Source organism: Carassius gibelio, chromosome B22, assembly GCF_023724105.1.
Source record: "Carassius gibelio isolate Cgi1373 ecotype wild population from Czech Republic chromosome B22, carGib1.2-hapl.c, whole genome shotgun sequence".
In the NCBI taxonomy this organism is placed as follows: Eukaryota; Metazoa; Chordata; class Actinopteri; order Cypriniformes; family Cyprinidae; genus Carassius; species Carassius gibelio.
This window is the reverse complement of record NC_068417.1, coordinates 32,429,061-32,452,171: the sequence shown is the minus strand read 5'-3', so window position 1 is coordinate 32,452,171 and position 23,111 is coordinate 32,429,061. Positions and strand designations below refer to the sequence as shown.

Below are 23,111 nucleotides of genomic sequence, written 5' to 3'. Positions count from 1 at the left end.
ATGCTCGTGCTTGCAGTGCACACTTCATATCAGGTAAAACAATCTATGCCAGGGGTTTTCAACCCTAGTGGGTCGCGGTGGTATTGCAGGTGGGCCGGCAATTATTTTCTGTTAATTTTCAGTCCATTCTAGGGCTGTGCGATTAAAAGAAATCGTCATAAAATCACGATTTGAGCGTGCGCGATTTCTACATCGCTTTATAGCACGATTTTCCACGGCCCTGACCTCCCGCAGTATGCTATCAGATCCAATCAGAATCCAGCGCCTAGCATGAGAACAGAATAGACTGGGCATATGCATAACTCCAGGTTCACACACTGTCTGTGATGCGCCTTTTTTCCGAGCCCATGTTAACGGATCAGAGCGTTCACACTGCACGCAGTAAAAGGCTAGAAATAAAAACATGAGAACCTTATTAATATCTAGCACATGAGCATAGAGAGTTGTGAGCGCACAGGACGCAGTTTAAGTGAGAGGAGACACGTTTTAAGTGTGCACACTCTCTCCGGGTAGAGCAGCGTGTATCTGAGCAAGCACGTATGGTTTTGTGACAGAGCAAAGGAAATCTGCGTGCGAACAGAGAAATTCGCACTCGTTCATTATTTTAATGTGCTTTCGCGTTATATTTATGCACTCTCGTTGCTGACCACATACATATACTGTATACACACTGCAAACACCTGAGGCCGGCGACACACTGGATGCATGGCTTAAGCATCTCAGCTGCGTGGCGTGTCTGTTTTTAATTCGGCTCCAATGTTAACAGGTTAGAGCTTGCAGACTGCCTGCGTGAGACGTGCGGAAAACGCGTGCACGCTAGAAATAGAACTAACGCCTTTTTTTCACGCGACACGCAAGCATGTTGGAAGCGTTTCCAGGCTAAATATAATAGGAAAATATGTCTATGTCATTTTGTACACAAATACATATTAAGTCATGACATTTTGATGTTTGAAAGTCTATAGGTTGACATAAATTCAGATATAAATGTAATACAAAAAATAATTATCAATTTTAAAATATTGCACCTGTCAAACATAGTCTATTTTGCCCTCAATATTGTTGACTGTGTCCTTTATCAGTAGGCGTAGGTGTAGGTGTGTAAAAAAAAGTTTATATTGTCATGAAGAAGAGCCTGGTCTGTCGGCGGCCTCCCTCTATGTCACCTACAGCATCAGTGCGCCAGCGCCGCGTCAGGCACGGTTCTGGTGTGTAAAGACACAGAAAACGCGAGGCAGCCGCCACGCTCCTGACACGCAGCAGAAACGCCACGCTCACGCCACGCAGCCAGTGTGTCACCGGCCTGAGGCACCGCTACAATTAATGAGCTCTATGAACAATGCATGGCAAAAGTGGAAAAAAAAGTCCCTGTACACGGGATTTATTTATTTATTTTATTTATTTTTTTTGCCATAAGTCTATACATTTTGTTACATCTTTACTATAGTGATATTTTTTTTACTTATGTCTGTTCTAGAGACGTTACAACTTTTTGATAAAGCTCTAATTGGTTTTCTTTTGGAAATATGTTTCAGACTGTAAAAGCATATTGGTGTGTGTCACAATCGCAAAATTGATCAAAGAAATTGCGATAGTTTTTTTTGTTTGTTTTTTTTTTGTCCATATTGCACAGCCCTAGTTCATTCAATAAATACAGATAACAATCTAGCTTCTGAGTACTAAGTTATTAACCCAACAATAGCGGGGTCAGTTAATTTTTTGAAGTGGGCCGCGCAAACATATGTATGTGGTTGTGTGGGCCACGAGTTGAAAAAGGTTAGGAACCACTGATCTATGCAATTGAACTAGTGTGTTGGTTTTATCTAGTAAATCAGCAAGTTTCCGTTTTATAGGTGAAAAGTCGCCAACCTTTAGCGCACTAGCTAGTTTAAATGTTAAACAAACATACAGCGATAGATGTGTGTGCCATCCTTTGAATGGTCTCTTAAAATAATACACATTGCTAATCATAGTTAGCCCAGCGATAGGTTACATTAGAAAATAAGCCTTGACAAAATTCCCCAACCACCCAAAAGTAATTCATATGGCCGTATGGCATACGGGTCAGGTAGCCTGCTTCCATCCGCGAGAGTTAATAAAAAAAAAAAAAAGCTGTCACGGTCCCGCAGAATCAGGGACTGTACATATTCGGACAGTTCCGAACCTTCTTCTGCATCCATGTTTAATAAATCCCTCCTAAAACGTGCTAGCTCACGCTTGTCAACATTGCGTCCGTGCCTCTTTTTGCCTCCAGCTAAGCCCCGCCCACCCGGAGACATAGAATATTTACAAACTTTTAAGGGGTCTATAAAATAAATGTATTTGTATTTAATACTAGGACTTCCTTTTATTTTTAATAATATTATCACACACTATTATTTAGTTTATTTACTATTTTATTTAAAAAAAAAAATATATATATAGTGCAATAATATTATAACTATTATTCATTCATTTTTATAGTTATATTTAATGGGTCACGCTATATGCATTGTGAGGACCAAAAACAAATCTTTAAGATATTTTAGATTTAGTCTGAGAGCTCTCAGTCCCTCCATTGAAGCTGTGTGTACGGTATACTGTCCATGTCCAGAACGGTAAGAAAAACATCATCAAAGTAGTCCATGTGACATCAGAGGGTCAGTTAGAATATTTTTGAAGCATCGAAAATACATTTTGGTTCAAAAATAGCAAAAACTACGACTTTATTCAGCATTGTCTTCTCTTCCGTGTCTGTTGTGAGAGAGTTCAAAACAAAGCAGTTTAGTGATATCCGGTTCACGTACAAATCACTCGATGTAACCGGATCTTCTTGAACCAGTTCACCAAATCAAACTGAATCATTTTAAACAGTTCGCATCTCCAATAAGCATTAATCCGCAAATGATTTAAGCTGTTAACTTTTTTAATGTGGCTAACACTCCCTATGAGTTAAATTAAACCAATATCCCGGAGTAATTCAATTGCTAATGTGACATTGATTTATACAACATTTCAACAAACGAAAGGTATTAATATTAAGTGATGTTCATTTTAAACGCAGTAATAGTCAGTATTTTTCGCTACAAAAAATAGCTCCAACGAAAGCTACTTGCAGAACAGCACCACACAGCAGTGTTTGTGAATGAATATATGGCTTTGAATAAATTCTGAGAGCCAATAATTAAATTATTAATTCATAATTACAGCCATTTGATTCCTCACTGAATTAATGAATGCCTCACTCATAATGATAGTGACTTGTCGCCACATACTGGGGGTTTTAATTTAATATTTAAAGCATCACTTTTTTACCATCATTGCATATTTCTCTATTGAATTTTATTTTTTATTTAAAGAATTATTTATTTTATAAAGGTATTTGTAAATGTAAAAAAAAAAACTAAATATTAGGAGCAAATATTGTCCCTTACTGAAAAAAGTGTGACTTCAGAGAGAGTTATGCAGATGGATGTTAAAAGCCTAAGGGGGTACAACTCTAAAAAGTTTGAGAACCAGTTGCCTAGAGACAACACATCCCAGCATAAACATTCCCAATAAATTATCTAAATTTACAAACCACTGTTAATTTTAACAGAAAAAAACTAAAAAATAGGCTACTATGTTTGATTTGACATGGCAGCAAGCACGCAAAGAGCTGTCCTTTTATAATCACTAAAAAAGTGTCCCTGATTTTAATTGCAACCTCACAAAATTTCATTACAATCTGTCTAATCTGTTTATACTCTGTCTACAATGTATAATTTATTATTTATATAGTAAATGTTGCTTTTATTAACATCAAAGTGCATACAGCAAACAGCAACTGTTGGGAAATCAGTGGTTTGATAAATATGTTTTTTCTTGTGCTTGCAGGTTCATTCTGAGAATAAACCAAAATCAAAATCACAGACCAGCCGGGCATCTGGAAAAAGGGTGCAGAGAAAAATCGCCAGCCTGAATTCCCTTGCGGCATCTTTCATCAGAGAGCTTGTTGAATTCAATTGGCAAAATTATTGAAAGAAAACACGAATAAAACATGTTTTTACTGTTTGATTTTTGTAATGGCTTATTCTGCTTTTCAGCATGTTTAAATTTTTAGCCATGTTACAAATACACAGGATGAATTCAAACACATTGGTAGAATGTACTTTTTTAAAGTAAATGTTAAATAATGAAATGGTTAAACAATGAAACATTTTAATGACAAATGTCCATGAGAACTAATGAACTTGTTAAATGTTAAACTTGTAACATTTGTTTAATGTTAAATGTTAATTTGTTGAACTTGTTAAATGTTAAACAATGAAACAGCATATTTTAATGACAAATGTTCATGAGAACTTATGAATTTTTTGGGGAGTAAAAAACTTATAGTTTACAGCTAGTGGTTTTTCATTTGTTAAACATCAGTTACACCTGTTGTTAATTTCATTAATTGGTTTCGGAGTATTTTGAGTTCTATGTTAAATAAAACTTTGACTGCTGCGATTAGATCTGTTTTATCAACTTTATTGCAACCTTTCCTGTGACATGTAGATTAAAATTAAATTAATTTTGTAATAATAAAGCTAAACTCAAATCTACAAAAAGTCTAATTGAGTAATATGAAATCAATTCTAGTACTGTAAATAAAAATACAGTACTTGTACTGTAAATGAAAAACACAGTACACATACTGTAAATAATACAACATACATTATTGTTACTGTATATTAAAATACAGTACTTGTACTGTGATTGAAAAATATTGAATAATATGAATACAGTATGCATTCGTATTGCTCTAAATGAAATTACAGTAATGAATAAACAATTTTACAGTAACTTACTGGCATCCTTTTTACAGTGTAGGGCTAAAAATAATGCATGCACGGTATATGCTTTTCCATCATAAATTTTATCCATGGTAAGCATTTTTGATTTCCTGTAATTAAGTAATTTGTCCTGCTTTGTGTGTAAAAAAGATGATGTTCATTCTGCTCACTGCCCATAGGCGTGAAGTTTAATAACTGATATAACAGAAATGAAAAGCAAGGGGAAAGGTGCCACCTCTTTTATATCATAAAAATACACAACTAATTGCATATAACACAGATATGTTATGAACGCATTTGTTTAATTTAGTATTAGAAAGCAAGGAGGACAATGTTCAAGCCTAACACATAGGAGTCTCCATTTATTAACATGCTCCACTGTGGGAAGTAGTGCACATGACATCAGTGTCACATACACTTCCTTTAATCACCAACTTGAAATGACACACAGATTTATTATAGCATTGCTATATGACTCTGGCTGTCATAAGAGGTTTATTTGTTCAGGATGCTGAATGAGAAGTTATTTGAAGGAGCATTTCTCCAGAAAGCTGCAAGCCACAATCAGCCCAAACAACCAGTATGTTTTGAACGGCACTAGTTGTAACATTATCAGGCACTAAATATGATCAATAATCAATTATACATTGTAGCATTCAAATAGCTTGAATAACTCAACCTCCACTGAAGAAGGGAGAACAGTCCCAGCTCTCAGGAGGAAGCTGAAATTGAAACAGATTGGTATATAGTGTTGCTGGACAATTTCTCAATTCATTTACTCAAACATGGAGCATACTGTTAGCAGAAATAAAAGCATCATTTGGCAAAGATTAAAACAAAATAATAATATTATAAACATACTAATCAATATAATGTAATACATGTCTCTCACACTTGAGAGCGTTCTGTCTGCTGGTCAAAAGCTTGGACACATTACTATTTTTAATATTTAAAAAAAAAATGTCTCTTGCTTATCAAGCCAGCATTTATTTGATCAACTGTAATGTTGAACAATTCAAATTTAAAATAATGGTTTTCTATTTTAATATACTTCAAAATATTATGTATTGCTTTGATCAAAGTTTGGTGTAGGAAACAGTTGGGCAACTTATTTTCTTTATTTATTAAAAAAAAAAAATGGGGATGGGGGGGCTGCAATACTTTCTTTAGGATTTATTGATGAATCAAAAGTCATTTATTCAACTTTGCCATCACGTAAATAAATTATATTTTAATTACATTTCTAAAAAAAATAAAAAATAAAATTCAATTTATTTCTGTGATCAAAGCTGAATTTTTGGCATCAGTCTTCAGAATCAAATGATCTCCAGACATAATTTTATGGTTTAATAATAATGTGTTTGCTGAATTTGCAGTAAGCCACATTAAGTGTTTTAGAATGTTCCCCGGTTTGTTGTTGTTGTGTGTGTGTGTGTGTGTGTGTGTGTGTGTGTGTGTGTGTTTATGGTAGACAGGTTTATATGGGAGGAAATCGCCTTCACGTGAAACTTGCGCATTGCGTTCATATTCTGGGCTCTTATGCTTTTGTGTAAATAGTAGACTACACTTTATTAATAAGATGTATGCTTTGCTTTTTTTATCTTAATGCATTAAGCCGTATTAAGCATTTTGAAATGCTTCATAGGCAGTAAAACGCTTAACCTGAGACTTTGCATGTCACGTTCATATTGCCTACTGTTTTATTGTTGTTGTGCTTTTTAATTAAGTATAACAATGAATCAGTCTTTTGTTTTATTGTTAAAAAGTGAAAAGTGTGTATAAGCAAAACAAAGACAATTATCTTTTCTTGTAAAATAAGAAGTCGTGGCCTAGTGGTTAGAGAGTTTGACTCCTAACCCTAGGGTTGTGGGTGTGAGTCTCGGGCCGGTAATATCACGACTGAGGTGCCTTTGAGCAAGGCACCGAACCCCAAACTGCTCCCTGGGCACCGCAGCATAAATGTCTGCCCACTGCTCCGGGTGTGTGTTCACAGTGTGTGTGTGTGTGTTCACTGCTGTGTGTGTGCACTTCGGATGGGTTAAATGCAGAGCACAAATTCTGAGTATGGGTCACCATACTTGGCTGAATGTCATGTCACTTTCACTTTTAAAAATGTGACACCAAGATCGCAAATTCGCAAATAAAATGCAAATGATGTGCTCATGCAATCAACTGAAAAAAGTCACAAAAGAGCAACCAATGGGAAGAATGAGTCTAGAGCCCTGTAGTCTAAACGTGGCATTATGCGTATGCCATCAGTGAACAGGGCAAAAATATGTCAGAATGTACAGGTGCATCTCAATAAAATAGAATGTCATGGAAAAGTTCATTTATTTCAGTAATTATACTCAAGTTGTGAAACTGAAATATACTCAGTGCACACAGAATGAAGTAGTTTAAGTCTTTGGTTATTTTAATTGTGATGATTTTGTCTCACATTTAACAAAAACCCACCTATTCACTCCAAATCTCAACAAATCAGAATATGGTGACATGCAAATCAGCTTATCAACTCAAAACACCAGCAAAGGTTTCCTGAGCCTTCAAAATAGTCTCTCAGTTTAAATCACTAGGCTACACAATAATGGGAAAGACTGCTGCTCTGACAGTTGTCCAGAAGACAATCATTGACACCCTTCACAAGGAGGGTAAGCCACAAACATTCATTACCTAAGAAGCTGCTGTTCACAGAGTGCTGTATCCAAGCATGTTAACAGAAAGTTGCGTGGAAGGAAAAAGTGTGGAAGAAGAAGCCTTGTGAGTATTGTCAAGCAAAAACCAATTCAAGAATTTGAGTGAACTTCTCAAGGAATGGACTGAGGCTGGGGTCAAGGCATCAAGAGCCAACACACACAGACGTGTCAAGGAATTTAGCTACAGTTGTCATATTCCTCTTGTTAAGCCTCTCCTTTACCACAGACAACATCAGAGGTGTCTTACCTGGAAGAACTGGACTGTTGCTCATTGATCCAAAGTCCTCTTTTCAGATGAGAGCAAGTTTTGTATTTCATTTGGAAACCAAGGTCCTAGAGTCTGGAGGAAGGGTGGAGAAGCTCAGAGCCCGAATTGCTTGTTGTGGCTTGGAATGTTGGTTCTCTTTTTTGTTTATGTGTGGAATATTTTAATCTTTTGTGAGATGTAATGCTGATCAGTGTATGTGTATGCAGGTTCCAGGGTCCAAGACGAATTTCCCATTGGGGACAGTAAATTGTATTGGATGGAATATTGAATTGAATTAATATTAAAGAAAACATTAATAATTTAAAAATGTTGTATTTATTTGAATGCGTTTGTTTATTCAATCTAATGAAAATTATAGAACATCAAACAAATCAAAAGTAAACCACCGTGTTGATAAATTAGATGGGAAATTTACTAAAATAATGTCACAAAATCATAAATTTAAATAAATACAAATCTTTATCTTAAAAGTGGGCCTAATGTTTATACAGGTGCTGGTCATATAATTAGAAGATTATTTTATTTCATTAATTCCATTCAAGAAGTGAAACTTGTATATTATATTCATTCATCATTACACACAGACTGATTTATTTCAAATATTTATTTATTTTAATTTTGATAATTATAACTGACAACTAAGGAAAATCACAAATTCAGTATCTCAGAAAATTAGAATATAACTTAAGACCAATACAAAGAAAGGATTTTTAGAAATCTTGACCAGGTGAAAAGTATGAACATTAAAAGATTGTTCAAGACTCATAAGAAGCTGTGGGTCTGCATTATCAGGTAAAGTGACGTGACAGCCAAGTATGGTGACCCATACTCAGAATTCACGCTCTACATTTAACCACATGCACACACACACACACAAACACACACACGCATGCACACACCCGGAGCAGTGGACAGCCATTTATGCTGCAGCATCAAGGTCGTGGTATTGCCGGCCCGAGACTCACAACCACAACCCTAGGGGGTTAGGAGTCAAACTCTCTAACCACTAGGCCACGACTTTCATCATGTATGATACTTGTACTTGTGTATACTTGTGTATGATCAAATAAAATTAATTTAAGAACAATTTAACTTACTGAAAAGGAACAAAATATATTTTTTTTAGTTTTAAGGAAAAAAAAGCTCACATATCACATTAATGAGCATAAAAGCACTCATTAGACACAATATTAAAGTAAGATCTGGCCATTTTGTCTGCATTAGAGCTATAAATGAAATGCAGTGACAGTTGTTACTGTAATTGCAGCGACAGAGAGTACTGAAGTCAACTATATCTGTAGAGAATAACAATTTGATATGTGCTTAAAAAAAGTTACTACTGTTACTACTACTTTGAGAATGAGTGTGATATCAGAACTGGAGGATCTGGTTGATTCAACAGCCATGTCACCTCTTTTCAGTCAAGCTCACAGTTTATAGTCACATTGAGTCCTAAATCTGTTAGCTGACGTGTAAAAGAACTTGCAGCTTGACAGCATATGAGCAGATCTACGAGAAGGAAAAAATGCATGCATCTAAAAAAATTATAGAGCATTCTGATTTTACAACATAATAACGTATTTGAAAACTCACAGAGCTGCATAATCCTCATTTTGTTAAAAGAACTGGTGGAGCACTTTAGCACGATTGCAGTCTTGTTTGTTTCACACCTTTCTGAAGATTAAACTTAACCACAGGCCATTTCAGTTTATTTTAGCCAAATGAAGAGGAAGTCAAGTTGCTCACCAACCAATAGATAATCTCCTGCCTGGTATAAATATTAATCTCATATTTCATATGTTTTAGAAAGCGGAGTGCCAGAGAAACTAAATGACAACAACAATATAACTCTGTCTGCCCTATTGTGACTTGACAGCAACACCTAAAACACATAAGACTATACTTAATAATAGTCTTATACACTTGTGTAAATAAGCAGCATACAACACTGTACACTGCACTCTTTGAGATGGTTGTGTGTGAAAACCCCTGAAGGTTCTCACTATTTCTACCATGTGGTTTTCTAGCATGCAGTTACAAATTCTGCATTGGTTTCCTCAGTTTGTTTTCTTGCCATCACATGTTTTTTATTCTGTTCCTCTGTGTAAAATTAGACCCATGTTTCAGTCTTTTCAGTACTTTTGGACTGATGCAACTTATACTCAGGTGCGACTTATAGTCCAAAAAATACGGTATTCTGTGCTCTTCTCTAAAGCAACACTATGTGTCTTTTTCTCTGATCATCATAAATTCATCTACCAAACCGCTTTTTTGTCTTATCCCAGATTGTCTTATCCCAGTACATTTAGAATAAATTATTATTTTCTGAGTAACACATATATGCGTGAATTACCATAGATATCAACTTGAATCTTCTTCCGCAGTATAACTGCAGTTCTGTTTATTAGCCAGTAGAGCACCAAAATGTACATAGGCTGCATCCAAACCTGAAAAAATGCTGCCTTCTAAGGTCGCGTTCCAAGGTAGGAAGTCATCAAGGCACATCCGAATTCAATGTTGGATTCAGTTCCTGTCTCCTGAGATGCCTTCATCTGGCTGATTTTTGAAGGCAGGATAGATGTATCCTTCGCTGCCTTAGATATCCCACCATCCTGTGCGTTCCATTCCGTGACAGTTAAGCCAAAAAATAAAGATGGTGTCTGAAAGTTGCAGTCAGTTTGTGTAAATGTTTGTTTTTAATCAAAGTTTTCCACTTTTGATGTCATTTCTAGCGAGAAATTAATATTGCAGTAATGAAATATCCACTTTAATTATCACCAAAGCTCTTTATATTTTGCCATAGATTATTAAACCGTTACACTGCCTCAGAAGTGTTGCTTTAAGTGGAACTTCTAAGCCAGGAGTGCCAACTCAATTCCTGGAGGGACGAAGCCCTGCAGAGTTTTGTTCCAACCCTGCTCCAACACACATACCATGTAGTTTTCAAAAGAGCCTGAATGACTTGATTATTCGAATCAGGTGTGTTTTATTAGGGTTGAACTTAAACTCTGCAGGGCTCTGGTCCTCCAGGAATCAAGTTTGACACCCCTGTTCTAAAAGCTCTGACTATATAGGCATAGATTTTTTCCACTAAATTGAATTGTCCAAACTGTCTAAATTATCCAAATCAACTTTTGCTATTTAAATGATGGGAAACACGGTTGGTGCACCTGGCGTATGGTCGAAATGGGTTGTCCCTATTCTCTTAATGAGTAATGGGTGTGTTTTGGGTATAATGTGCAATAAACCAATCAGAGGCTCCTCTTCCATTCCTTTTAAGAGCCAGTTGCCCTCATGCCATGGCAGATTTGTTTTTTTTTTACCCGGTGGAATTTGCAAGCGCTAAGACAGAACGCATCTCCAGAGATGATTGCCTAATTCTGATGCATAAAATTACTATACATTATTTAGTCTACACAATAATAATCTTTTAAATTGCAATGTTTTTATTTTTTATATTTGGCAAATTTGTGTGTGTAATAAGCAGTGTGTGGAATAACGGCGTTTAAAATTGTATTTTTTCAGTAACGCGGAAATCTAACTAATTACTTTTCCCGTCGTTACAACGCCGTTTACGTTACTGAACGTTAAATGCGGTGCGTTACTATGCATTGATTTAATAAACTACGCAATCCGGACGCACCCCTGGCTGACACACAGCGAGTGAGCAGGTGGGTAAATAACGAGATAAGCGATTATGATTGGCTAAGGCAGAGTCATGTGTTTCATGGTAGCCAATCAGAGCCAGTGTTTTTACACACATGCCGGCACACGCGGCAGCGCCAGCGGCGCCAAAAACACACACACACACACACACACACACACACACACACACACACACACACACATGCAACAGCTACACAGAGATTCGCAGCAGCAGCAGAAATGGCGAGTCAGGAGCAATCCGATGAAAAGTTGGCATTTTCAAGTTGGAGATATAAGCACTTCTTCAAATTCATTGTGGTCAAAGGCTAGGGTGACCACCTGCTAATAAGCCCAAGAGGGGGACAAGGGGTATGTTTCTGAGGGACAATGTGGGACACTGCCTTGGATAGACTCACTGATAGTGGTTTACCCATTTGTAGCACATACCACCTTACATGGTATATTAATAATGCCCTATTCCCCTAAACGTATTGCTGATGTACTGTATGCTTATGACAGAATCGACAAATGCACTTCCACTTACGATTTACTTTAGCTATTTAATTTTATTTATTTTTCATTACAATTTTTTTATTTGATTTGAAGAATTTATTTCACACACTTCATCATTTTTAAAGACAAAATTAACAATAATTCACTTTAAGAATAAATTACTGCTCATATATTCGCGTTGAACAAGAGTGAATGATTTATCCAGGGTTTTTTTTTTCTCTCATGTTTTTGTAATGTCTGGGAACCCAGAATGCGCATGCATCAACAGAAACGTTTTTTTTTTTTTCAGAGAACCGTGCCATCCCTATTACCTCAATAATCAATAAATTACAGGCCTAAAACAATCATGCCTGAGCAGACGGATATTAGTACATTTCATCACACCGGCACCCGCGTCTAAATCAGTTGTATGGTCTGGTTTTCAGTCTAAAATAGTTGCATCAAGTAAATGTCTCATCTGTTTCGGGAGGTGCGCGCACAGTCAGCGGAGGCTCGCACGTTTTTTTCTCAGATTTTGAAAAATCTTCGCTATCAACTTAAAATGCTTCCAAGATCGACTTGTCGACCGCAATCGACGGGTTGGTGAATCCAGATATAGATGAGCGACCAACTTTTTTTGAGCAAGCATTGATTACGCGTGACACAGTCTCAATTTGTGGGACGCATGAATTGGGCTTAAAACGCTGTGCACGCACGCGCTACGCGGGACGGGTGGTCACCCTATCAAAGGCAAGAACGTGCATGTAATGTGTACATGTAATGTGTGACACACATCTACAAAGCTAGTGGCCAAAAAAACTTTTCTTACAAAGATAATACATGAAGTGCAGGATAAAACTCTTGCTGTATGTTGACGTGTGTGGCGAGTGGGGCGGGGCCGAGAGGCGTGGGAACGAGGAGTGAGGCCAGGTGTAGTGATTGGAGATGAGCTACACCTGCGCCCCACCGCCCGTATCGAGTCCCACGTAGGAGATGGAAGGATATAAAACTGGAGTGACGACCGTGAAGGACGAGAGAGGACCAGGCCTGGGACATTAGTTTATGTTTTGGTTTTCATTTATGCGCACCAGTCGTCCGTGAGGGGCTGGTGCGCCGTTTTGTATTTATTTTGAATATTAAAATTCTGTTTTGATTCTGCGCCGGTTCCCGCCTCCTTCTTCCCGATGATTAGGGAGTCATATCGTTACAACGTGCAATAAATTTCGAAAGTTATGTACGAACACCTGTCTGTTCTACTCATTTCAACTGACTTGTGAAAAAGTACAAATTCTCTTACATATAGCAACTTTTTTTTTTTTTTTACAGTAACGCAAATAGTTACTTTCCCTGGTAACGAGTTACTTTTATTATAGAGTAATTCAGTTACTAACTCAGTTACTTTTTGGAACAAGTAGTGAGTAACTATAACTAATTACTTTTTAAAGTAACGTTCCCAACAGTGGTAAAAAGCAGAGTGTACGCGCTCTTAAAAAAAACACTTTAACTAGACGAATACATATTCGTGTGGTGTAAAAAAAAAATTAAACTATCCAATATAGTCTCTGAATTACTATGTTGTTCTTAAACCACAAGAAATGAAAAGAGTTGTGCTTGAAATTTCAACTGCAAATTTAGTAGGAAGGAGCTTTAGTACCATGTATGTTTACACACAAAAATAAATTTGAAACAGGTATAGTGATAGTGCAGACATACAATTAGTTATTTCAACAATTAATTGAACAAAAGTTACATGTGAAACAGAAAATAAAATGCAACTCCATTTTTGCAAGTCATTTTATTGTGATGACAAATCCAAGTTACAGATGCAAGTTTCATGACAACCAAATTTGAGGATCCTCAAAAGCTGCTCAGAGACTTCCTTTGACTAATTAACTAAAACATATTTAAATAGACATGACTGTTTGAAATGCATTGCTATACATCATGTACCTCATTTCTTAAAACTATCAAAAAACATTTTATCATTTAAGCTCATTATTAAAAGAAATACTCAACATAGTGAGCTATCCTAAAAACCGGTAGCCTGTACTTTCTATGCGCACACTTTATGGCACTTAATGCCCATTAATTTATGGCAGAGGATCAGCTTTTTCCCCCAATACAAAACATGGGACAACAAGGATATTAAAAGTTAAAGGGAAAAGATTGGGTCAAGCTATTTACAATTTTAAGAGAGTTGGGACTCTGGTCACCCCAAGATCTGTAACTTGATACTACTGTTGGTCCTTATGTCGTTTTGGATTTTGGTAACTTCCATCAGATGAACATTTTAACAGGATTGCTTAAACAATAATAAAATAAGAACTTAATTGACCTTCCGAAAAATAGCTTCATATTTTTACAGGAGTTGTTATGCTACTAAACATTTAATAAGTTCAGAAAGCAACTCACCTATCATCCCAGTGACCAGTAAAACACTGATCATGCAAAATATTAGAGCAAGAAGATTCATCCATGTTGTCTGCTCATTTAGCAACACTTCAGTGCAATTCTGACACTGTGGTAACTCGGTAACTGCAGTTGTAGTTGGGTCTGTAAAAAAAAGTGCTCAGATATATATCTCTGTGTCTGTCTGTGTGTGTGTGTATGTGTGTGTGTATATATATATATATATACACACATACTGTATAAAAGCAGTGTATACATTAGTATACACACATAAGTGAAGTAGTATCACTCACCAGTGTGTATGCTGATAGTCTGTAGTCTGGTGCCGTTGCTGAGTTTTACACCTGTTCCTGTGTTCATGCAATAATAAACTCCTAAATCATGAACAGTGATGTTATTTATGAAAAGACGATGTTTGGGTTGCACTGAATATTTGAGCCTGAAGTTATTTTTGTAGTAAAATACTGATGGTGGGTTTAAGAGTGAGTCCAATATCACAACCGGACAATTTGGTAAATTCAGCAAAATCCACGTGGTAACCTTTGCATCAATATCACAGTTTATAGTCACATTTTGACCCAAATCTGTTAGCTGATCTGTTAAAGCCTCTGCAGCTTGACACCACATTAGCAGATCTACGAGAAAAATAATTAGGAGTATTTTGCTTAGAATTTTCATTCAAACAAGGACAATATATATATATATATATATATATATATATATATATATATATATATTTATTCATATATTTATTTATTTATTATAACACATGTATGAAAATATTTTCATGAGTAAACTCACAGAGGTGGAGCTTTAAGATCTTCAACATGATGGTTGGTTCACGCTGCTTTTTAGATGAAACCAGACCTTGGGTCTCTTTTAGGAGGACTCTTAGCCACACCAAGCAGAGGAAGTCAAATCAAGACCACTGCACACGACATTCGGACACGACTGTAAAAAGATTACCTGCGAGCTTCTCCTCCTGTCCATACGGTAATTTCTCTACTGTGGTCTACAGCTGGTTATGACACAATCGTTAGCCTACTACTCGACCATAACGTAAGATACAAGGTAACGGAGCCTTTTATACATTTTCGTGTTTCTTTAGAAATAATTAATGGACAAATAGAGTCTTTAAACGCCTCAGATGTAAAGTTATTCGCTGACAAAGTGACGCTAAAATGAATGGGAGTCAATGGAATGCTAACAGCTGGTGGGGGTCCGCTAGGCAATGGCGGCGCCCAGGGGTGCTCAATGAAACCCTGCCCCCCTGTGTGAATTAGAGGGTGACATTATTTTTTTATTATTTTTTTATTATTTTTGTTTTGGCCTGAATCTGTCCGTCACAGTGGAAAAAAAAATACAGAACAGATCACAGCATGCCAACTTTAGTTAGATAAAAAAAATGTTTTGTTATTTTATTGAACTGAAAGCCCTCTTAAACAAAGCACATTGTGCATTGCACACACATAATGTAAATCATCCATGCAAACACACATGCGTAGACACTCAGAGTGGCACTCTAGATTTACTTTTCATACACTGAGTTTCTCTCTCAAGTTCACATAGCAAGACGACAGAAACCGCATCTTGTTTTCTTACAGAATCGCACCGTTTCGTTGTTATTCTGAGTCACACAAATAAACGTATGCGGATTAGAAAGATTTATTACTTTTATCTGTATGACCAAAAATGACGATGTATTTTAACAGCAAGTGAGAGCACCGTGCTTCCTTCTGTCCTGCTGTTCAGTGTCCACACACAGTAGCGCACACTTCTGTAGGTTAACATTGAGCAGCCATGTATTACATACTTTTAGATGAAAAGCTATATTTGAGGTCTATTAATGATAGGTGGGCTTGGGTGTACTGCCCGATGTAGGCTTCTGTATCAGCACAAAGACCAGCCGTTAACGATCTGTCCTTTACCAGCCACACCAAAGCAGGCAGGAGGAGAGCATAAAGAGACACATCAAGTATACTCTGCAGAACGTTGGTCCTCCAGCCCAGGACTGACACCAGTGTTGTAAGTCATTCCCTCTTTATAATGCATGTTCAGAACATATTGCAGGAGATCTCATCATTGTCTCTCAAGGTCCACTTACATGCAGAGTTTTGCACCAACCTAGTGCAGTGCACCTGAATACATTAATCAAGGTCTTCAGTTTTACTAACTATAAGTCACAAACAGGTGAGTGTGATCAGGTGTGGACGTAAACACTGGGTGTGTTTCACTCAGGTCCGTTGCTCAGTAGTCAGTGGTGAAGGGTTGCCTCAATCACAATTTTCTTTTTACGGTGCACTGATAATTCATTATAAGATTACATGTAATAGATTTTAAAACACAAACCAATAATATATTTCCACATAAACATATCACTAGACAGGTAACGTCTAATCTATTAAACATTTCCAATTAATTTATGAATTAAATCTTGCACATACATGTAATAAGTATTTATCATAATTTGCTGTAAATAGCATTAAAAGAAAGATATCAGTTTTACTGTTGTGCATTAATGTCAGTAGTGATGTTGTACAATGAGGACAGAGATAGTCACCAGTGTATTACCACTATTACAGTGTATTACAGTGCTTACCAGTACCTACATTTGTGTACACAATATATTCACAACTTGGCAAACTGTGAAGCTGATTGAGACGTACACTCTGCATGACAGTCGACCTGAAGCCAAGCATAGGTCTCTGCAGGAAAGTAATGGGAGTTACCAGATCAGGGTGTTTTTAGACCATGATACCTGATTGGCTGACGTCATAGTGACGGTTGGTTTAGGGTGGGGTTTAGGTAAGGGGGATCATTTTGATTGCATGATTTAGAAACACCCAGCAGTTTGAAAACACACACTAAGTCATAAACGCTCGCTTTTACTCTGCAGAGACATAAGTCTCACCTTAATGGCCAGAGCTGACAACCCCTGACATACTGATTAGTTAATAATCTCTCATGAAGAACGAGTACACTTTAATTTGTACATTTTGGACAACCATTGTTTTTGTATTATTCATTTACATTTTAGTTACTGTTTTCTTTCTCACTTTAGATGCTAGAGAAAAAACAGTGAGGCTAAAGCATTCAAAGTGGAAACATCTGCCGTGGCTCATTCATCCAGAATTGGGATGGAGGAAGGAGCAGAAGAAGAAGCAGAAGATCAGAGATCAGGCAGAGATCTACTGGTGACCCTGTGGGAACCCCATTTACACAAACGTGTTAGTTAAACCAAAGATTTTCCTCACTCATCTTCATGTTGTTCCAAGCCAGACTTTTGTTCATCTTTGAAACATAAATGCATAACTTTTTAATGAAATTTTTTAAATATAAAATAACGCATTCACACAAGCACCATGATGCATCAGTGTTGCATTGGCGTGAGAGCTGGCGCTTTTGTAAAAATCCATTGGGGATTCATAATTTCGGAATAGATTATTTTTGCTGTTGTTGTGGTTTTTAGCGTACAAAAGGCATCTGTTAAAAAAATATCTTAATTTGTGTTCTGCAACATGGTTTGCTGCAACATGAGGGTAAGGAAATAATGACAGAATTTACATTTTTGGTTGTTCTAATGTGGTTATAATTGGTCATAATTTATTGTCTTGAAAAATTATATTAATAAAGAAAGATGGATTAATTTGATAAGTTTATAGTAAAGACTTTTAAATCTAAATAAACACTACTCTTTTGCAAGGTCTATTAAAAAATACTGACAAATGTAATGGTTTCCACAAAATATTGGGCAGCACAACTGTTTTAAACATTGATAATCATCAGAAATGTTTCTTGAGCAGCAAATCAGTATATTATAATGATTTCTGAAGATCATGTAACACTGAAGACAGTAATTGTGTTAAATATTAAGTTTGCAGGCATAAATTACATTTGAAAATGCATCCACATAGAAAACAATTATTTCTGTAGTTATATTTCACTACTGTTTTACGGTCTGTTTAATCAAAGAAGTCTTAAGATGTGATCAAGAATTCACATGAAAGATGTAATGTGTCAATAAATGTGTCAATATACTGTGAATTGTCTTATTTTCACTAATTAGGAATATGATAAATAATTCACGGTTGTAATTAGGTCTGGAAAAGACGTCTTTTCACCTTTCACTTTTCAACCACATTTAAACGTAATTTGGACGTCTGTTTATAGACGTCTTTTCGACGACCTGAAAAAGTCGTTTCACCTTTCACTTTTCAACCACATTTAAACGTAATTTGGACGTCTGTTTATAGACGTCTTTTCACCTTTCACTTTTCAACCACATTTAAACGTAATTTGGACGTCTTTTTATATACGTCTTTTCGACGACCTGAAAAAGACGTCTTTTCACCTTTCACTTTTCAACTAAATTGTAACGTTGTTTAGACGTCTGCCATTGACGTCTTTTCGACGTCTTTTCAAAGAGTTTTTGCTGGGTGGGTAAAACCACATTTCGCTGTTTTATCACACTGAAACAACTCCCATTGGTAGTTTTATTTTATTACTTCTATCATGATTGGTTAATCTGGCTGTCATTCAAGAAACTGGACAATGAATCGGTTCGCGCCTTTCTACATTTAAAAATATGACCGTTATTGTCGTCTTTCTGTGAGTGAGGCGGCTAACTGTGAGCTGCTGCTCGTTATAATTGACTGCTCGGTCGGTCCCGAATTATTTCATATTTGCCTGTACATTTTTTATTTATTTTGAGCGAATTTGAGTCATGACATGTCAATGGAGAACAAAAACTGTGCACAAGGTCAGGTGTTCTGCGAGGTCCTGAAAACATACTGGCAAAATGAGGTAAGAAATTTTCAAAAGATATAAAGATAACGTTAAGGACATGTAACCTGCAGATAAATAAATACCCCGTGTCTATTTTTGCATTGCATTATCACAAATGATCAAGTTGCTCACCTAATGTGTGGCTGGTAAGTTATGTTAATGTCTGTCTTTTAGAGATTTTCCCATATTTTCCTGATATGAATCCCATGCATTAGGTGTGTTATATATGTTTGTATTCTTATAATAGTTTCAAAGTGTTTTCTGAAAGTGCAAATGTCGGTATTTAAATAATATAATTTTAATGAATCAATGAAAATGAATAATAATAAAAAAGGATTGTTAAAGCCATGGTTCTCAAAGTGTCAGGCACCCTCTAGTTGTTATGCAGGTGAATCACTAAATTAAACTAATTATTGTTAATACATTTTAACTTAATCTTTGAGTAAGTTTTTTGCACATTTAAGTATGTTACAGTTAAAGTACAGTACAGTTTTGTAACTTTTGTTACATAATTAACGCTACATTTAAAATTAAATTTTAATTTAAACTTTTTTTTTTTTTTTCATTTAACTGTGTATGTAAGCACAGTTGTAGTGTTAATGTTCAAACTGTATTTACCATGGTACACTCTAAAAAACGCTGGGTTGTTTTTTCAACCCAAATGCTGGGTTGAGGCCGCTGGATAGGATTTTGGGATGTTTTAACCTGTTAACTGTCACTCACGTTTTTGAAGATAGACATGAATGTGCATGATACAAACCTAAATTTTTATAATTCATGACTGAAAACATTTTGTAACATGATTTTGATGTACCATTTACATGGTAATGCAACGTCTGATTTTAAAATGGGTTTTGAAGGATGAATTTTGAGATTTTATGTTTTCAAGTGATATATAACTTCTGATGATTTCTAAAAAGTGATAGAGAAGAAGGCAACGAGGAAGTCTTTTTTTTAAACAAAGGTAAAAGCTCCTTTTGTAATGTAGATTTCTGAGGGTGCATTCTTGTCATAAATTCATCTATTACTTTTCCTAAATAATTTTTAACAAAAAATATTGGTAAAATATATATTTGGGAGTCTTAGACCTTTCCAACGATATATAGTTTGTCAAGATTAGATTAGATTTAATTGTAATATAGTATAGTCAACGTAGGCGTCCAACAGGTTAACCCAAGTTTGGGTTGAAAATTGTTCTCCTTTGTAACCCAGCGGGGCTGGGTTGAGGACACGGACGTGAAGGAGAGCACGCACGTCACGTCAAGATCGTACATCTCCAGTGCGAGTAGCCGCCATTTTCTTAGCGTGAAAGAAGCGAGAAGCGAGTGAAAGACTATGGTAAGTAAATATTCAACATGTAAAGTTATCGTTTATTGTTTACCCGGTTGTATGAAAGGCGGAAACAAAGAAGCTTAACGTTATATCACAAAAAAAAAAAAAAAAAAACACGGATGCGGTTTTCGCCTCAGACACGGAGGTCTTAACGGCATCGTTTAACGTTACTGAACAGAAGAGGTAATTTTAATATAACATCAGTGAATGTATTTTGTCATATTTACATAAGATTTTACATTATCTGTACTTTTTGAGGCGTTAATGGACGGTTATAGTCACGGTTACACTCATGTTAATTTGTCCTTTTTTTTCGCGGTTAAACTGAATGTATGTTTGTCTCCTAAAGGAAAGGGCATTGTGTAGTAAAGACTAGCATAATTATTTTGAGGCTGTTGAAGTGGTAACTGTTAAAAGTATGTTTTACATGTAATATTTCAGACTTGTCCAGCTCGTGTCTTCATTGTCCTCACGCCGAGAGATAAAGACACAGAAGCTGTTTTTGTGAGGAGTCTCAGACTGTGAGGAGGAGGGTGTGTTCTTCTGAAGAGAGGGACAGACGGTTTAAAGGAGAGTAAACTTCAGAATAACATCGTTATCTTTATTTTTACTAAGACTAAAATAATGTTTGTTTGGTACATGTTGAAATCCAGAAACAAGATAACTTCATTCTTTTGAGACTGATGTGAGTTGTTATTATTATTTTTTAATTCATGATTCTGTTGTGTCCTACCTGTTTACTTCACATTTTGATGCAGCAACAGTGTGATCACATGTTCGTATTTTATTGAAACCATTGATGTCCCTCTTTGCAGAACTCAAACTAACTGGAGTTAAGGACACAGAAGTCTGTTTGTGTGAGGAGGAGGTGGATTTCTTAGCTTCAGGGAAAGATAGTTTAAGGCAAGTGAACTTCATAATTTCATGTTATCAGTTGGTGTTGTGTTTTACTAAGAGTAAAATAATGTTTGTTTTTTGTTTTTGTAGATGTTAAATGCCAGAGACATGGGAGAGCATCATTCTTTTGAGATTTTATGTAAGTTATTTTTAGAAAATAAATGTTTCTGTTGTCTCCTGCCGGTTTACTTCACATTTTGATGCAACAACAGTGTGATTACGTGCTCATTTCATTAAAACCATTGATGTCTGTGTTTTTCATTGCAGAACTCAAACCAACTTTGGAGTTGTCTGATTTGGAGAGTCATCATTCTTGGTCTTCCCTCTTAAAGGTAAAGTTCACACAAAAAATCATTTACTTGCCCTCATGTCATTCCAAATCTATAAGACTTGAATATATTGAAATTAATATATTTTTAATTTTCTTATTCTTATTTTGTTAATCCATTTATAGTCTAGATAATCAGTATTTTAAAGCCTAATAAATACAAAGTTATTGTAGAAGTAATTCATTCCGATATTTATATATGAATAAATCTAAAATTATATAATAGCAAACATGTATGTTCAAAATAAAATATTGGTCTCCCAGAATAGCAGAGGAGGACACAAATTAAGAGAATATTAAATATATTCATTTGTTTTCCAAAAATGAGCGGATTTTGTATGAGTCTGGAACAACATGAGGGAGAGTAAATTATGACCATTTTCATTATTTGGTGAACTAACCGTTTGAAGAGCAGCCCTCCATGAACATGAATATTGTGAGGTATGTGAATGTCATGACTGTTTTAATGTTTCAGTAAAGAAGCTTTCTGAAAGCAGTATATTTATTCAAATGATATGACGTGCCCTCACAATAGTGCTGCCATTATAGCATTCTGGAGGGCTGTGGTAGACAGAGACATTAAACAACCACACAAAGTGTTGAAACTTTAACACAGATTATTTACCTATCCTTACAGATGTGAATACACCTCTACCTGAAAATGGATAGAGTTTAATTAAATGTTTAATTTTTTCAAATGTGTTTCTCTTTTTAGGCCACTGATGAAGAGAAGGCGGTGACTGGGATGAATGCTGATCAAAGAAGAGAACATCCTTTCCCCTAAACTGATGCAGCACTGGTTTTAAAGGAGGACGCTGCCCTGGATGATGTAGAAGATGTCACATGCTGTGCTGATGGGGTTTCTTCATGATTACATCAGTTATGCTACAGAGATCGTGAAAATTGACGGTGATACATGATCTGTATTCATGGACTATGAAACAAACTAAGTGTATAATTTGTAAAAACAATGTTAAATGCTTCTTCTGTGTTGTTTAGTAGAAGAGTTTACACTGTCATTTATACACATGCTCACATTCTTACACACACACGTCTGTTAAATGTTATAATATCAGAGTTAATGTTGTGATTTATTTGTGTACTGTCATGCCAGAATAGTTGGTAAAGAACCTAACTAATTGTAAATGTATTGTATAATAGTGTTTTCGTATATTTTTATACAATATATACAATTGAACAAAGTCCAATTTGATCTTAAGTTATATTCAATGAATGTTCAATGCTTTATGAAATGTATTTCTTCTTACATGTTACTTTTTGACTTTACTCTTGTTTTTAATAAATATTTTCCTTTTGATAATTATTATTTGTGTGTAAAAGTGATATTTAAAATGAACATTATTTGTAGGTTTAATGCCTAGCTCAGTTTGAGTTCATTTTAACGTAGCATGCATTGTTTCCCACATCGTTACATTCAATTGGTGGCGGCACTCCGCAGGGTTCAT

At 35.8% G+C, this 23,111-nt stretch overlaps 3 protein-coding genes across 5 annotated transcripts in view; 2 read left to right on the top strand and 1 right to left on the bottom strand.

The window, feature by feature from the left end:
• LOC127988262 (uncharacterized) overlaps nucleotides 1–15,367 on the bottom strand; it is a 93,215-nt gene extending 77,848 nt beyond the window's left edge. Inside the window, exons 1-2 of one of the 3 annotated variants that reach the window (XM_052590913.1) lie at nucleotides 15,105–15,326; nucleotides 14,844–14,938 (exon numbers count right to left, since the gene is read on the bottom strand). In XM_052590913.1, the coding sequence (XP_052446873.1) occupies nucleotides 14,844–14,938; nucleotides 15,105–15,132 (123 nt within the window). In that variant the 5' untranslated portion in view covers nucleotides 15,133–15,326. Of the gene's footprint in view, nucleotides 1–14,843; nucleotides 14,939–15,104 lie in introns of all 3 variants that reach the window. The other 2 variants (XR_008161591.1, XM_052590912.1) reach the window with 2 other exon arrangements.
• Nucleotides 1–23,111, top strand: part of LOC127988268 (V-set domain-containing T-cell activation inhibitor 1) — a 172,257-nt gene that overhangs the window by 22,006 nt on the left and 127,140 nt on the right. The gene's annotated exons all lie outside the window — the stretch shown is intronic.
• LOC127988265 (V-set domain-containing T-cell activation inhibitor 1) overlaps nucleotides 1–23,111 on the top strand; it is a 138,695-nt gene that overhangs the window by 82,202 nt on the left and 33,382 nt on the right. The window lies entirely within an intron of this gene.